Consider the following 17,953-nt stretch of genomic DNA (forward strand, 5'->3'; position numbering starts at 1 on the left):
GAAAAGGATCTTTTTAAATCAAGAAAACTAGGATCAGTTGGATCAATCACTTCAACATAACTTGATAATAACGTGCTTTAGTTTCAGTGTGTGTGTTTACTTGTCATCTGGTGACGACTCCTGCAGTTTCTGTCCGTTTTTCTTCCAGACGATCTGGTACTCGAGCAGCTGAGGGTCTTTGTAGAAGCGACAGTCCAGCAGAGCGCTGGTTCCCCTGAGCGCTCGCACGTCCTGCGGGTTCACCAGTATCACTGTTCGATCTGACAGGAACAGGAAAACACAGCACAGGTCACGTTGTTTGTTGTTAATGTTTAATTACGCTGAGTTTATGTTGTCCTCTCAGGTATCTGCCCGCCATGTGCACATCTGGCACATCTGTGCTACTATTTACTCCTGTATTATATGAATAATGTCAGAGCTGATGTGTACTTTATTATTATTATTATATATATATATAGTATATAATATTACACTTAGGGCTGCAACTAATGATTATTTTCATTGTTGATTAATCTATTGATTATTTTCTCGATTAATCGATTAGTTGTTTGGTCTATAAAATGTCAGAAAATAGTGAAACATGTGGATCAGCGTTTCCCAAAGCCCAAGACGACGTCCACAAATGTCTTGTTTTGTCCACAACTCAAAGATATTCAGTTGACTGTTATAGAGGAGGAAAGAAACCAGAAAATATTCACATATAAGAAGCTGGAATCAGAGAATTTTCTCTTGAAAAAAACCCTCAAACTGATTAATCGATTATCAAAATAGTTGGGGATTAATTTAATAGTTGACAATGAATCGATTAATCGTTGCAGCTTTTGTTGGACTCACTGAAGACTTCCAGGTAAGCGGCGATGGAGATGTTGGAGTGTTTAATGGAGCAGGTGTACTCTCCACTGTCACTGTGACTGGCGTTGGACAGCTCGATCGTCCCATTGGTCAGCAGGGCGACGCGAGGGTCAGACAGCAGAGGAGGCTTGTCCTCACCTTCCCTACAGACAACACACGCACACACACACATATTGATCGTTACATTCATTAATGAGACGCGTCGCTGCAGCTCTGCCCCTCCTGAGTCTTTTACTTCAACATTAGACAACCAGAGATTAATACCACAGCAACGGCAGTAAATCCAGTAACTCCATCAATGGGAGTGTGTTTCCTGGCTCATCAGTGAATGGATGATAGCCGGAAGAAGAACATCAATAATTGATGGGCCAGAGAGAGAAGCCATATCACTCTGAACACTGGGATCATAATGTAACCTGGAGAAAGCATCCTTTGCATGCTGTATAATGCATGTAACACATGGAAATCTCCTTGTGCTTTTTGTTAATGCAGCCACCAGAGGACGCTGCTCCGTTGAAGGTAAACACCTGGGGCTGTGTTGACATGTTCAGTCTGATCATTTCAGGTGGGGACTGATTCAAAAGCTTTACAGGTTTTTAAGAATTTAAAATATGATCTTATACTTGAGAGATTTTATCTTATAACTTCAAGGATGCTGCTGTTATTCTGTGTTTGCTTTATTGTCTTTATAGATGGAACAACTGTCAACTCTACAGCCGTTAGTGACATCACAAAATGATGATGATTAGAAAGACTGCTCACTACAGAGTGTATACTATATAGGGAGGTGTGAATGAGTGACCAAGGGAGTGATTTCGAACACAGCCACAGTGGAAGAAGTACTCCTTTACTAATGTAAAAGTACTAATACCACACTGTGAAAATACTCAACTACAAGTCCTGCATTCAAACCCTTACTTCAGTAAAAGTATGTAAGTGTTATCGGTATGGCTGTTAATCAATTAAAATACTTAATCACAATGAATCACAAATTTGCATTTTATTATCGCATTAACTTTAACAGTCCTAATGTAATTATACTTAAAGGACCGGTGTGTATCAATTAGGGGGATCTATTGGCAGAAATGGAATATAATATTTCATAACATTAATAACAACCTAAAAACCGTAAGATGCGTTAATACGTTAAATAAATTAGTGGCGTTAAATCTGATCTAACGTGTTATTATTGCGTTAACTTTGAAGGCCAGGATTATCAGCAAAATCTAATTAAAGTACTTAAGGTTTAAGTATTGCTGTGTCAGTAACATTTTCCCTGTCACTGTATATCTGATGTTTCTGGATAATATTACTGCTGCATTAATGTGTATGTTGCATTTTAACTCCTTCATATCCTGTTGGCTAGTTGATTCTGCAGCAATGCATCATGGTCTATAAGATATGTTTGTAGCGTTGCCGTCCTGTGAGAACCACGTATCTCTAAAAAGTCAGTAAAACAGCCTGTTTTCAGCTTAGTGACGATGAAATTTAATTCTTAAATCAACACTTCCTACTTTCATTTAAAAATAAAAGCCGTCAAGCATTTTTTTTTTTCTGTAGACAGAGTTCCTTCATTTGTTAACACGAGGCTTTTATTCTGAAATATTTGCAGGACAGTGTTGTAGGAAATGCAGTGACTTGCACAGCTTCATGAATGAATAAAGTACCGGGTTTTAACTGTGGATTATTACTATTATTTACAAATGAGCACACACTTCTCAACCTTTTTCTGTCTAAAATAATATAAATGGCATTTAAAATGAAATGAAATGGCCATTATTAAAGGCAAACTCTATGTAGAAAGAAAGAGCTGGCAGCAGCAGCAACAGCAGCAGCAGAAACGCTGCCAGTGTGGACGCCATACGCGTTAGACACACAGCAGCACAGCGAGCCAGCCGCCACGCAGTGCTGACGTTCACTATGTGGCTCGGGCTTTAGGATTGCAGGTGGAGTACAGCAGGAGCTCTCAGACGCCACCTCGGAGTTTGAATATTGTGTGTTTGTGTCTCACCATGTGACGTGCGGCCGCGGCGAGCCGAAGGATTCACAGTGCAGCTTGATGTCTCCGCCCTCAGTGACCCTGTACACCACTCCATCAGAGGACAGGATCTGAGGAGGGAGCTCTGAGAGACACAGAGAGCAGGAATACATTATATTACATTACATGACATTACAGCTTCCAACAGGCTGGGAGGAAAGGGAGGCGGACGTTACGTACCGACGACGTAGAGATAGGTGTTGAGGAGGATGGAGTCGTATTTGTTGATGGCCTCGCACTGATACACGGCGGTGTCAGCAAACTCAACGTCCCTCAGTATCAACACGCCACCTGATACGCTCCGACGAGGATCAGCGTCCACCTCTACACAGCGGGGAGGAGGAGGAGGAGGAGGAGGAGAAGGAGGAGTAGACAAGGAGGAGGAGGAGGAGGTGAAGAGGTTAGAAACAATGGGACATTACTGTGAGTGTTTGTCAAACAGAAACTCTGAACACAAAGAATGTTTAACCAAGAAGCTGTCGTCCAACAGATGAAGCAGCAGCTGTCACAGACCATGAACTCCTCCGTCCTTCCTCTTTCTCCCCTCCTTCCTTCCTTCCATTCCTTCCTTCTTTGCATTCATTCTTACTAATTTTTTCTTCCTTTCCTTCCTTCTTTCTTTTATTTCCTTTCTCCCTTCCTTTCCTTCCTTCCTACCGTTCGTGCGTTGTTACTTATTTTTTCTTCCTTTCCTTCCATTCTCCTTGATTTCCTTTCTCCCTTCCTTCCTCTTTTTACCATCCCTCCTTCCTTCCTTCCATTCCTTCCTTCCTTTCATTCTTACTTATTTTTTCTATCTTTCCGTCCTTCCTACTTTGATTTAATTTCTATCCTTCCTTCCTTTCTGTCTTCTTTTGTTCACTTCTATCTTTCTTTACATCCATCTTCCCTCTTTCTACCTTTATCATTTCTTCCATCCTTCTTTCCTTTCTTCCTTTCTCCCTTTCTTTCCTCCCCCTCTCTCTCTAGGAGTCAGTCAAAAGACCTTGGCGAGGCAAGTCCATCATCTCAACACCAGTATGCAGCCTAATTCATCTGAGCTTAAGAGGCTCTCTGTTCTAGTGGACCAATATGTTGGACGGCCTGGAGCCAGGAAATGATCGCTGCTCTTCCCTGAAATCTCTCCGTGGTCATCAAGCTTTATCTAATGTAATGTTACAGTCAAACTTTAAGTGATACGAAAGAAAAGGTCGCTGTTGAAAGTGCTGATCATTCCACATGGAGATTGAAAATGTCGATTAAATTAGATCAGAGTACTTCAGGACAGAAGCACGTTTGGATAAATAGTTACTATAGGGGTTCGGAAAGAAGCTTTTTTTTTTACATTTGACATGGTTGGTCGACACACTTAACAACAAATAAAGTTAACATTAGAAAGAGGCGTACCTGAGACTGGCTGGCCGTTGATGCTCCAGGTGATGGTGGGCGTCGGGATGCCTTCAGCCTGACAGTCCAGTCGCACGGTTTCCCCGGGAGAGTACAGCAGGTTGGGAGGCTGCTTCACCCAGTAGGGAGCGGCTACAAACAACACACAAACAACTGTCATCTACTGCTGCTGCTGATGGAACAGTGCAATCAGAAAATCCCTTCATCCTATCCAACACATAAAACCAACAACAAAAGCAACAAAGGCAAAAACATGAAAGTAGATCAATAATCAGCAACACGTCTTTGACTGATGCAGAGCAGCAACACAGAGGAAGTGAGGAAGGAAGTGAAGCAGGAAGGAAGTGAGGCAGGAAGGAAGTGAAGTGAGGAAGGAAGTGAAGCAGGAAGGAAGTGAGGTTGGGAGGATATATATACAGTATATATATATCTGCCATCAAGAACAGACTGCCTCAACACTAACAGTGACTTGTTAAACATACAGTAGCATGTGTGTTTTCAGCAGCCTACCGTCCACAGTGAGAGTGAAGGGATGTGAGGTGGAGCCGATCTCGTTGTAGGCCCTGCACTCGTACTCCCCGTCGTCATTCTGGGTGATGCTGTCGAAACGAAGCCAGCGGCCATGAGACTCGGAAACCACTTTGCCACTTATTTCGTCCAGGCTGCCATCCTTCTTTTTCCATTCCACCTTCGGAGTGGGTCTGCAGACGCAGAGATTACGATGAAAGGATGAACGGAGAAACAAAAGAACAGAAAGAGACAGAAGTGACTCTCTGAGACAGAATTGATCACGGAGGGAAGAGCGATGGATGGAGATGGATCGATTGAGAGAGATATGGAGGAAATTAGAATTGAATGAACACAGATGATCTTCTTAATGATGTAATATCCTATTTCACTCCATTTATCGCCATGGAGACGGAGCTCCCAGGGGAAGGAGGATAATTAGAGCGAACACAAACTAGCAATGAGACAGAGGAGAGATAAAATTATTTAATAAAAAGGATTAGTATCAAACCTGTGTAAGCAGTGTGTGTGTGTGTGTGTGTGTGTGTGTGTGTGTGTGTGTGTGTGTGTGTGTGTGTGTGCGTGTGTGTGTGTTTCCACGTGTCCCATGAAGGATCGTGGTGAACCAGGATTGGATTGTTACCTCGAGTCAGATTTAAAACATTCAAGATACAAAACTGCAATTTAAATATCAATGCTTTTGCCGAGCTCAATGATGAACATTCAAGCTATAGCACCTTTATGAAATTACCACAAAACTTTACACGTGTACAAAGACTTCTTACATGTGACACATGTAGCCTGCATGTGTTCACTTTAAATGATGCTTGTTGTGCCACATGGGGATGCCATCACATGGGGATGTTGTGCCATATAGGGGTTTCATCCCCCCTTGTTAACCTGCCGTCCCTCCTCGCCATCCTCTAGTAGCTGAGAGAGTGCAGGGCAGAGGGGTTGTTTATGGCCCCGACAACGGCTCTAAAATATCAGTAAGTTGGAATCTATCGTCCCGACCAAGGCTCTAAAATATCGGTATGTTAGAATCTATGGCCCCGACCACGGCTCTGAAATATCAGTAAGTTACAATCTATGGCCCCGACCATGACTCTGAAATATCAGTAAGATAGAATCTATCGTCCCGACCAAGGCTCTAAAATATCGGTATGTTAGAATCTATGGCCCCGACCACGGCTCTGAAATATCAGTATGTTAGAATCTATGGCCCCGACGACGGCTCTGAAATATCAGTAAGATAGAATCTATGGCCCCGACCACGGCTCAGAAATATCAGTAAGTTACAATCTATGGCCCCGACCACGGCTCAGAAATATCAGTAAGTTAGAATTTATGGCCCCGACCAAGGCTCTGAAATATCCGTAAGTTAGAACCTATGGCCCCGACCATGGCTCTGAAATATCAGTAAGTTAGAATCTATGGTCCCGACCACGGCTCTGAAATATCAGTAAGTTAGAATCTATGGCCCCGACCACGGCTCTGAAATATCAGTAAGTTAGAATCTATGGCCCCGACCATGGCTCTGAAATATCAGTAAGTTACAATCTATGGCCCCGACCATGGCTCTGAAATATTAGTAGGTTAGAATCTATGGCCCCGACCATGACTCTGAAATATCAGTAAGTTAGAATCTATGGCCCCGACCACGGCTCTGAAATATCAGTAAGTTAGAATCTATGGCCCCGACCATGGCTCTGAAATATTAGTAGGTTAGAATCTATGGCCCCGACCATGACTCTGAAATATCATCAGCCTAACTGTGTATTGATAAATCCATGGCGCTGTCCGTGGTGCTGAAGTAGCAGACAGATTTGTAGTTGTGACTTTTTCTCTGAGTCCTGCCCTTCTGTCAGTTTCCAACCTTAGTTTCTCTAAACTACATAGCTACTGTCAGAACAGGGTTTGCAGTAGTTTTAGTTGTACTTAGTAATAGTTTTTTTTTTAACATATGTGGCATTCCATGTTTTGTTCTTCAAATGCATTACGCTGCAAACGCTGTTGTGTTGCACCAATTATGACATGATGTGACCATTTATGACATGAGATATGGTGGAATTAAAATGAAATTGAAATATGTGTACACAGACTTTTACACAGACAGACAGACACTGAGATCCTTACAGGCCTTTGGGGATACATTCAAGGGTGACGCTTTCCCCCCTGAGGACGATCTTAGAGGTGTGGGAGGAAGTGGGATGGAAGAGGTGGGGTTTTCTACCATGAGCGACATCATTACCTGAAGAGAGAGAGAGTGAAAGAGAGAGAGAGAGAACATACGAAATCAATACACTGTAATGTATTCATTATAAAAGTGACGTGATTTTTCGTCCTATTGAATTTTGCAAGACGGCAATTTTCATAAAGCCAGGCGTCTCTGATTATAGATAAAATTTAAGTGGCCCTTTATTGCAATACACAGAGAAGTATTTCTGCTATTTAGCCTACCCTCATTGATATAAATGGGTTGGACAATATAATAGAAACACCAGTCAGTATAGCGCGATACAATTCAACAGCAGCACCACTAACTGCAGCCTCCAAAATGATCATAGAGTGTAATGAACACCTCTCTGAACATATAAAACTGCGTTAGTTTTAGTCAGGTGTTCCCTAATAAACTGGCAGCAGAGAGTATTACTTCATTAGGCGGAATTGGGGAATTGTGTGATGATGTTATCAGGGTTACATAGATCCATTACAAACAGGAAGTGTTGAAAGAAGAGGGCATTTAGGAGGCAGGGAGGCTCTAATAAAAGACGCTATTGAGTTGCATTTTGGGAAATGTAGGATCCAGTGTTTTTAGAGCATGACTCATACTAAAAGTCAGATATCTCAGCTTCTACAGCAATTGATTTTGACTCTTCTTTGAGTCCCCTAACTTTATGGAAGTGCAGTACTAAATTATTTGAAGCTTCATTTGAGGTTTTCGATTCATTCGAATGTCTGTTGTCATATTTTATGATGTCATCACCCTAAGAAAAGAGATTTTTTTTTTTTTTAATTGTGGTTCTACTTAATGAAAAAAAACATCTGCACACTCAAATATGTGCTAAAATTTTCTTTCGTTATTGCAGTTCTATAAACGTAATTTATGGAGCTCGTAGATTGCTGCTAGACTGCCCCTTTAATACAGGAGCTGCCTCCCTTTTTTGTTTTTCGACCGCAGTGAAAAATGTTGTTTTTTGAAATGCTAAACGCCAACAAATATGGATTGAGGCAGAATATTTCGGTAGATAAAAAAGTGTTGTGAATTATGGAAATGATTACATCTATCTTTTTTCAATAACTGTTGACTTTTGGACTTTACAACACTCTGGAGTTATTGAAAATGTTTGGATTAGGGCTGTCAAAGTTAACGCAATAATAACGTGTTAACGCAAATTCATTTTAATGCCACTAATTTCTTTAACGCCACTTGCGACTTGATTTTAGGTTGTAGTGGGCTTAAAGCTAGAGTGAAGATACCGGTATCATATGAAACTAGAAAACCTAAGGAATCTATTGGTACCAACGATGTCATACTAGCTTGTTGTGAAGGAGGCTAAATAACGCTCCAAATTTACGCACAATTTTGGTGAGAATTAGAATGTCAACGTTATGAATGACGCTTCCAACTATTTGGTACAGCCCTAATAAAAATGCAGAGCGAGTTGGTGACTTTACTTTGGTTTTTCCTTTAATTTGCCATATGAATGCAATATTGTCAGCACAATCATTTGCAATTGTTTCACAGAGTTTGGTTAGGGTGTGTGTGTACTCACTGGGCTTGACGGTGAGGGTGACAGCAGTACTAGGGAGAACAGTCCTGGCTGCTGTATACTGGGCGTTGCAGATGTAGTCGTCTCTGCTGTCGGTCTTCAGAAGATTAGAAAAGTACAACTTCCCATCCAGGCCGACCATCACTCTTTCGTTCTCCTTGATGTGCACCATCCCTGAGGCAAACAGGACACAGAGTTAGGGCACGATGGAGGCAGGGGGGGAGAAGAAACCGTGAAAGCGGTTGCAATTTGAAAACAGGAAGGCTCTTTAGTGCTCTGCAGTATTGACTTTCACGTGTGAGTAAAACGAAATGGACAACTTAAAAGGCACTACTTCATCAGACAGGCAGTGAGAGAGTGAAGGGAGGACAAGAAAAAAAAAAAATGATAAATATAAAGAGCCCAGCTGACAGTGCTGCATTCATTAGTTTGAGTGGAAACGGGCTGCAATGCAGCGCAGCGATGCAAATCCCTCAAGTCTACAAAGCTGCTCAGATTCAAGAGAGACAGACAGACAGACTGGACAACAACCAGAGACAAAGTGCCTGTCTGTCTGTCTGTCAGTCACATGGAAGGGTAGCTAATAAACTGGACAGAAGACACAAAGCCAGAATGAAAGACAGACTCACTCTTGTCCATCCAGTGGATGTGTGGAGGAGTTGAGCTGTGTGGAGGGTTGCAGGACAGGATGATGCTGTCTCCCTCGAAAGCTTCCTTAATGACTCTTTGTTGTTTTAGGAGAACGGGTTGAGCTGAGGACACAAACAAGACAATTATTAATTAAGAACTTCAACATAAATCAGCAACAGCATCGGGGGACATCTTTCACATTGAATTGAATCTCACTGCAGCCTTTCCTGATGACTCTGATTCAGTAAAGTAAGAAAGAAAATAGGTCAGGATTAGCCAACAGTGCTGACTTTTATCTCTCTGTTTCACTTACAGGTATTTTCTGTCACATTTTTGCTGCAGCGAACCCGCAGTGAGTCAGTGCACCTTTCTTGCTTCACAGTTTTTTCTTGTTTCAGCAGAGGATGCTATACCGTCGAGCTTACTCAACAGTTTATTTTATTCTCTTTTCTGTACAGAGAAAAAACAAATACTGTACACAGTATTCATTGCTTCACAGTTGCTGTAACACTATTGATCAAAGGAAATGGTAGGCATAATAACTAGGGCTGTCAATCAATTAAAATATTTAATCGCGATTAATCGCAAATTAATCAGAACATTTTTTATCTGTTCAAAATTAACCTTAAAGGGAGATTTGTCAAGTATTTAACACTCTTATCAACATGGGAGTGGGCTAGTATGCTGCTTTATGCAAATGTATGTATATATTTATCATTGGAAATTATTAAACGGCTGTGTTGAATACTAGATTCTGATTGGTCAATCACAGCGTTCTGCGGTCTGTAATTTCTCTATAACAGACCGTTGCTATGTATAGCAGACCGTTGCTATGGGCGCAGCTCTGGTGTTGGACTCTGGAGGACCGTTTTTGTGTCAAAATATTGATTTCTTAAATAAGTAGCCGTGTAATAAGCGGGATAATGTACAGCCAGCCGGTCATTGTTGGGAAAAAAATCCCCTTCAGGGCTTCGCGTCGGGATGCAGCATCGCCCTGTCATAACAATGACCGGCTTGCTGTACATTATCCCTTACTTAATTAACAACACAAAAAAATTACAAATATTGTCCAGAAACCCTCACAGGTACTACATTTAGCATAAAAAATATGATCAAATCATAACATGGCAAACTGCAGCCCAACAGGCAACAACAGCTGTCAGTGTGTCAGTGTGCTGACTTGACTATGACTTGCCCCAAAACTGAATGTGATTATCATAAAGTGGGCATGTCTGTAAAGGGGAGACTCGTGGGTACCCATAGAACCCATTTTCATTCACATATCTTGAGGTCATAGGTCAAGGGACCCCTTTGAAAACTGCCATGCCAGTTTTTCCTCACCAAAATGTATTAAATTGGAGAGTTATTTGGCCTCACAACAAGCTAGTATGACATGGTTGGTACCAGTGGATTCATGATACCTGAGCCCGCTACAACCTAAAAATCGCAAGTTGCGTTAATGCGTTAAAGAAATTAGTGGCATTAAAAGAAATTTGTGTTAATGTGTTATAATCACGTTAACTGTGATGGCCCGAATTAATACATTTTTGTTGATGAGGCGAACTAACAAACTGTTGCTTATTTCCACATCCAGCAGTTACAGAGCAACGTGATGATTCATCAGGAGTCTTTGTGTTTGTGTCACCTGGTGAATATAAGTCCAATATTTATTCTCTTTAAGTTCTGTTTTTGGTCTCCTGACGGAAATATCTGTCTCTTTAGCTGCTAAATGCTCCACTATGTTCACCAGCCAGTCTCTAAAAACCAGACCTCCTAACACCGCCTCATGCAACCCCCATGCACCCTCCCGACCGAGTGACGTCGCAGCTCTGTCTCCAGGAAATGGTTGCTACGGTAACAAGAGATGAGAGAGCAGAACAGCCTCGCTGAGTCATTGAAATGTGTGTGTGTGTGTGTGTGTGTGTGTGTGTGGGGGGGGGGGTTTACTGTACATCCTTCATAACATTTCATTCATGTGACATCTGTGACTCAGCATGTGTGAAGATCACAGTGGATGTACAGTAAACTCTCTGTGTGTGACTCACCCTCCACGATGACCTTTATGATTTTTGTCATGGCGGTCCCCAGGGTGTTGGAGGCGTAGCAGCGGTAGTGGCCTTCGTACGAGTCGAGAGGCTCGTCTTCTTGGGCTCGCAACGTCCCGGATCCTTTACGCTCCGACCTGAACACCTCGCCGTCCTTCACCCAGCGGAAACTATACAGAGGAGAGGAGAAAGCTTTTCATCACGTCAACAGCAGGTCAAAGATGTCCGAAACACCTAAGAAGACGCTGGCAGCAGACAGAGACACTACCTTAGTTTACAGTTCACAAAACAAAGAAATACATTCGTAGACGTGGTGACATCTGTCACTAAAAAAAGCACTTATAGGATCAGATTGGTATTATTCTATATTATTCTTAATGTCAACAAATCCCATGTGTTAGTCCATTGGTTCCTACTGAAGACGCAATTCTTTCAGTAATCAGTAATTCTCTAAAACAGCTGCTCACTGTAGTCTTTATCAAACAAACAGGAGGAAATAGTGACTTTGATGGGGACTATCTTCAGCGAAGGATTAATCCACATTTGGTGCTCAGTGAGTATTTGGGCAACACGTTCTCACTCCCAACTCCTCAAATACCGACGCTTGGTCAGTGACCCTACGGTCCAAATGCTCTACGTACCCCTCTGGTGTCAGTTTTGGACATGTCAGGATTGCTTTTCAAAATAAACTTCTAACGTAGTTTTTAGGTTTACTTACACAACAAAACTACTTTTTAGGCAACAAAAGTACTGGTGGTAAGATCGTGGTTTGGGTTAAAATAAGTATGTTTGTTACGTAACTTGTGTACGCAGCGTTAGTTAAGTACTAGGCTGTCAATCAATCAATTAATCGCAAACTAATTGCAAATTTTTTATCTGTTCAAAATGTATCTTAAAGGGAAATTTGTCAATTATTTAATACTGTTATCAACATGGGAGTGGACAAATATGCTGCTTTATGCAAACATATGTATATATTTATTATTGGAAATAAATTATAAACACAAAACAATGACAGATATTGTCCAGAAACCCTCACAGGTACTGCATTTAGCTTAAAAGAATATGCTCAAATCATAACATGGCAAACTGCAGCCCAACAGGCAACAACAGCTGTCAGTGTGTCAGTGTGCTGACTTGACTATAACTTGCCCCAAACTGAATGTGATTATCATAAAGTGGGCATGTCTGTAAAGGGGAGACTCGTGGGTACCCATAGAACCCATTTTCATTCACATATCTTGAGGTCAGAGGTCAAGGGACCCCTTTGAATATGGCCATGCCAGTTTTTCCTCACCAAAATTTAGCGTAAGTTTGGAGCCTCCTTCTTGGCAAGCCAACTTTAAAGCTCATTCCGCTATACCTAAAAATTGCAAGTTGCGTTATTGCGTTAAAGAAATTAGTAGCGTTAAAACAAATTTGTGAGCTTGCTTTGGCTTCTAGCCCCCAAATTTCCGTACCAGCATGTGATGTTGTAGGAAACAATACTTTCCACTAGGCTGATGTAAACCATCCACTGAGCTTCTTTTTGCCTTCTTAAAAATGTAGTCTGAGTGTTCATTCAAATTTAGGTTGGTGTCTAAAATCACTCCTAAATATTTAAAACCACCTACCCTCTCTACAGCTTGATTGGCTGACACATTGGTTGCCCGTCCCTATTGGTGACAACGAGTTCCTTAGTGTTGTTAGCGTTTAAGAGCAAAGCACTCTCTTGACACCATGTTAATAGATTGTTGATATGATTCATGTAGGAACTCTAATACATTGTTACCTTTAAACATTAAACCTACCATACTTAATGAGACCAACGTTGCTGTCACAGATCTGCATTTGGGCTTATGGGCTCTTTTGTGGGATTGGTCAACATTTACAAAAATATAGAATATCACCAGCCTTGTCATTTAAAATAATAAAAGTGAATTTGGGAAAGAGAAAAAGCAGCAGAGAGAGGATAGAGGAGATCAGGCAGGGGAGGAGTGGGAGGGAAGGAAAAGACGAAGAGAAACGGAAAGCCAGAGAGATGATGTTGTTATTGCTGTGATTTTATTAGAGGAACATTTATCGCCATGCCAACAGAAAGGCCAGAGGGAGGAAGTGAACAAACATCCAGACACATACATATGTCTTCTTGTTTGTCCATCGTACTTGTCCACATATTGTAAATACATCCACAAACACACACACACACACACACACACACACACACACACACACACACACACACACACACACACACACACACACACACACTCGGGGTAAATGACACCGGGGTCTAGCTGCTGTACGTACGTGGGTGTCGGGTTACCAGACGCCTCACAGGGCAGAGAGATGTCCTCTTGAGAGAAGGCTGTGTACGACTCCGGCAACTCTGTCAGGATCGGCGGCTGTGACACTGAACACACACACACACACACACACACACACACACACAGTAATGAAATACTTTGAGACGTACAACTGAACGTACAGTTATTACAGCTGAGCACAGGCAAGCAAATACAGGAGTACAAATACTCTCCTTTACGAGGAGGACAGGCCGTCGTTGATCTACAGTTGTGGTTCTCAACAATTTATGTCTGTCGTCATTTGAATTGATTTAAAACCAGATGTTATTTAATAGCTGATAAGACACAATAATCTATTGTGTGTTTGTCCGTCCAGAGAGAGGGATCCCTCCTCTATTACCTCTTCCTGAGGTTTCTTCCATTTTTCCCTGTTAAAGGTTTATCCGTCCTGTCCTGTTAAAGTTTTTCCGGTAATGCTTTGTTTTACAGTTCCGCAAAGTTCATGGTAATTAGGTCGTAACTAGCAAGTAACCTATTTGAAATTTCTTTGGAATTACTGCCAAATTAACCCAGTATTTACCTCAAAAAATTTATCCAAAATTACTTTATTATAAACATGATTTAATAATTATATTCCGCTATTTCCCAATAGCTTTTAATTTATTCAATACATTTCCAGGAAAAGAATTCAAAGTTAATTGATATACTTTATTTCAATGTCTGCTGGTAAATATATAATAATTAGCAAATAATTTATTTGAAATTTCTTTAAAAAACTCCCTGAATCATGACATTAGCTACCAGGTTGCATTTGTGTTTAGACAATAAGTCACACAATGGGGAGATTTGTGCCTGATCAGAAGTGTTTTCTATTAGTTTGGGATTTCCGCCTCCGATGAAGAGCAGCGCACAGCCGCTTCTCAAACCTAAAGGGCCCTATTTTAACCATTACATGCTATTTTAGCAAATAATTATTAAATCATGTTTATAATAAAGTGATTTTCAATACATTTTGAGTTAAATATTGGGGTAGTTTGGCAGTAATTCCAAAGAAATTTCAAATAGGTTACTAATTATCACCTAATTGCCATGAAATTTGCGAACATGTGAAAGGAAGTGTCATCTGAAATGTTTAATATCTAGATAATATTTAATGATTACAGTCAAACCAGCATAGCAAATAAACAGCATATAATGGACTGTAACCACATCCTGCTCTAAGTGCCTGGCTGAGGAACTTGAACACGAGCAAGCTAGTTGAAAGAGTGAAAAACTGTCCACAGTAGTAGGCCTGCAGTCTGCAGCATTGTGTGGGTGAGGTTTTGTCTGTCCGGTCATTCAACAGGAAGCTGGAGCCAGCAGACAATTAGCTCAGCTCAACCACACGACCCCCCCTTGTAAAACCATGACTTTCTACTCCTCAGTTTTTGTGGGAAGTGGGAAAGATGACATGCATCTATTTGGGTTCAATAAATCATTCATTAAATCCTCATTAAATTCTAAATGGAAAAAGCTCAAAATATGCATGAGGGACAAGCTGAAATAATTGTTTTCACTCTGGAGAAGTAAACACATTTTGGAGAAATATCCTTATTTCTTTCTGCCAGCAATGACTAATTTTTAGCTTGCATGGTCTACCTGTCTGTGTGGATAAGTGTAGGCAGAGAAATGTTCTACTGCGAGTGTCTAAACTTTGACATATTCAACTACTTTATCCAAAAGTTAAATAAAAAAGAGTGTTGTGTGTGTGTGTGTGTGTGTGTGTGTGTGTGTGTGTGTGTGTGTGTGGCTACGGGGCTGCAGGGACGGATGATGGAGGACAAACAGTCAACAATAAGACAGATTGGACTGCCGGCCTCCATCGTCTAGGTTTGTGGGGGTGAAGCGTCACTGACGTAAGCGGCCATCACACAGTTCTTCATTGTCACAACAAGGAGAGTCACTTACTGTTATGCACTTTATCTGTTTGTCCACACGAAAGCAAGGAAAGGAGAGCAGAGAGGAAACACTGAGACAAGGGCAGAGTTTTAACACACATACACACACACACAGATATGACGTGAAGATGTTGATGGCAGATTTATTCATTTACTTGATTATAAATAACACAGATATATATAGATAAACGTCGCATTGACTCCTGGATCGTACGTCGATGTGGGTGCCATATTGGCCCAGGCAAGACTGGCCTGTAAACAAATATAAGTGATCGGAGGAGCTGCCGTTTTTCTGGATAAAAAGCACTATAACGTCTGCATTTCTCAACCAATTTCAATGAGTCGTTTTATATTCAAAAGTTTATGATCTACGAGGAGTAACGTTAAATTCACTTTACGATTTTTTTTTCTTTTCCCAAAGATGTTGGTGAAAAACTGTTAAATACGTTAACGTCACTGCTTCCGGTTCGTGGATCACCGGTCTGTCCTTCCATATGATTCAATCAATTATAAGGTAATTATTAAAAACTTTCATATCACATTTTCCTTTAGTTAGTTCCTTAAGTTAACGTTGCATCTTTACAAAACGTTTGCTTCCGTAACATCAGATAAGAGCTAGCTAACGCTCGTTGTTGTTAGCTAATCAATATAAGCTAATGTCAGCTTATTGATGTTCATATCTAACATGATATCGTGTTTAAAACATGAAATAAACAATACGTATTAAAAACGATATGTGTCTAATATTGCAAACAATAAAACTGATGGCATGTCTTGCTTAATTAGATTTTGTTTTTTTTATAATTGGTGTATTATCACCATTATTTCAATAAATTCAGATCATAACTAATATTATTAAACTAATATTCATTCTTACCATTATTTATTTATGTACTACTATTTGCCTGTTATTCTGATTGCTCTTATTAGTAAGTACATAATAGTAATTACAGTAGCAGTGTGAGGAGTAGCCAGAGATTGAAAGCATGATCGCTAAAACGGAGGAAGACGTTTCATTGTACATTATATTATATTATATTATATTATATTATATTACGTTATATTATATCATATCATATAGGGACCTCTACACAAGTATTAACCTTAAACAAGGAAAATAAGCCAAAGCCACTTGACAAACATGAGTTTTTACAATTCCTTATGATAAATTAATTATTTTCTATCATGTCAGTAATTCAGTTCATGTCAGCCTACGGTACACACTCGTCTCCTGAGCGTCTAGCAGTGATTATAGCTTAACTACCGTAAGTAACTGGAGACAAAACTTTATTTTTCTACTCCACATAGATCATAAACTCTTTAATTTAAAACGACTCATTGAAATCAGTTGAGAAATGTAGACGTTATAGTGCTTTTCATCCAGAAAATTGCTCCCCGTTCCCTCGTACAGGGTTACAGGGCGGTCTTGCCTGGTCATATATGGCGCCCACGTTGACGTGTTGCTACAACGGGCTGAAGCGTCCAATGTGGCGCCTATGATATATGTCTGTGCTAAATAACGTTGACATTATAATGCCTTCCTCTTGGTTTTCTGACTCAGACACGATGGCGTCCCGGATCAATTTACATCTTTCCCCTCTGAGTCTCCTTCTCTACCCATCCATCCCTTCCTTCCTCCCTCCCTCCCTCCCTCCCTCCCTCCATGTTTCTGCTCTATATTCTGCTCATCTCTTCACCTTCCCTGTCCTCCTTCATCCATCTCCTCCTCTTCAGCTCTCCCCGTCTCTCATTTCCATCCCTCTCTTCTTCTTCTTCTTCTTCTCATCTACTCTATCTCTTCCTCTCTCTGCCACACCCAGAGGAGAAGGTCAATGGCTGAAGGTCGAGCTGAACCCGACTCCTCCTCTCCTCCTCCTCTGGGACCTTCGCGGCTGATCCTGCTGACCTTTGAACTTAACCTCCGGGGGCCAGAGGTCACTCTAAACCTCATTGTGTGGATAAGTGTATTTGTGTTTGCGCTTATGTGAATGTGTTTAAATGTTCTCCACACGCAACGTTTTTTTCTTTGTACGATTTATCCCAAGACAAACAAAGACAAAATGAACAAGAAAAGGACATGCAAGAAGAAGAAAAAAAACACTGAAGAGTATTTCCTGTTTCCTTTCATTTCAGCGCGGTATGAAGATTAACCTGCTGACACTTGAGTTGAAACATCTCGTGTAGATGATTTTTGTCAAACATATCTTTATGTCATAATGCAATCAGCACTTTCAAGCTGCACTCAAATTTAATTTCACAATGCTGAAATGAAGAAAAAACAACTTAAATGCATTTCTCAGAAATAAAGTTTAAAGTGGCAACGGACAACTAGTGTTTCCAAGTGGTATTATTGTTGGTGCCGCTGTCGCTTAGTCGATTTAGTGACTTCTCAGACCCTCTTCGTCACTTGAAAACTAGGGCTGTCCTCGACCAAAGAAATTCTTAGTCGACTAACACTCAAACGATTTTGCAGACTAAATGATTAGTTGATTTAATAAAC

The 17,953-nt window shown here is 40.8% G+C and overlaps 1 protein-coding gene across 1 annotated transcript in view; it reads right to left on the bottom strand.

The window, feature by feature from the left end:
• The window catches only part of LOC141773120 (neural cell adhesion molecule L1.1-like), a 58,817-nt gene that overhangs the window by 17,443 nt on the left and 23,421 nt on the right, over positions 1-17,953 (bottom strand). The window contains exons 3-13 of the mRNA XM_074644807.1: positions 13,521-13,623; positions 11,232-11,401; positions 9,186-9,308; positions 8,560-8,730; positions 6,920-7,034; positions 4,787-4,977; positions 4,277-4,408; positions 3,071-3,214; positions 2,864-2,975; positions 835-995; positions 101-260 (exon numbers count right to left, since the gene is read on the bottom strand). Of these exons, the coding sequence (XP_074500908.1) occupies positions 101-260; positions 835-995; positions 2,864-2,975; positions 3,071-3,214; positions 4,277-4,408; positions 4,787-4,977; positions 6,920-7,034; positions 8,560-8,730; positions 9,186-9,308; positions 11,232-11,401; positions 13,521-13,623 (1,582 nt within the window). The remainder of the gene's footprint in view (positions 1-100; positions 261-834; positions 996-2,863; positions 2,976-3,070; positions 3,215-4,276; positions 4,409-4,786; positions 4,978-6,919; positions 7,035-8,559; positions 8,731-9,185; positions 9,309-11,231; positions 11,402-13,520; positions 13,624-17,953) is intronic.

The sequence above is a fragment of the Sebastes fasciatus genome, chromosome 8 (assembly GCF_043250625.1).
Source record: "Sebastes fasciatus isolate fSebFas1 chromosome 8, fSebFas1.pri, whole genome shotgun sequence".
Lineage (NCBI taxonomy): Eukaryota > Metazoa > Chordata > Actinopteri > Perciformes > Sebastidae > Sebastes > Sebastes fasciatus.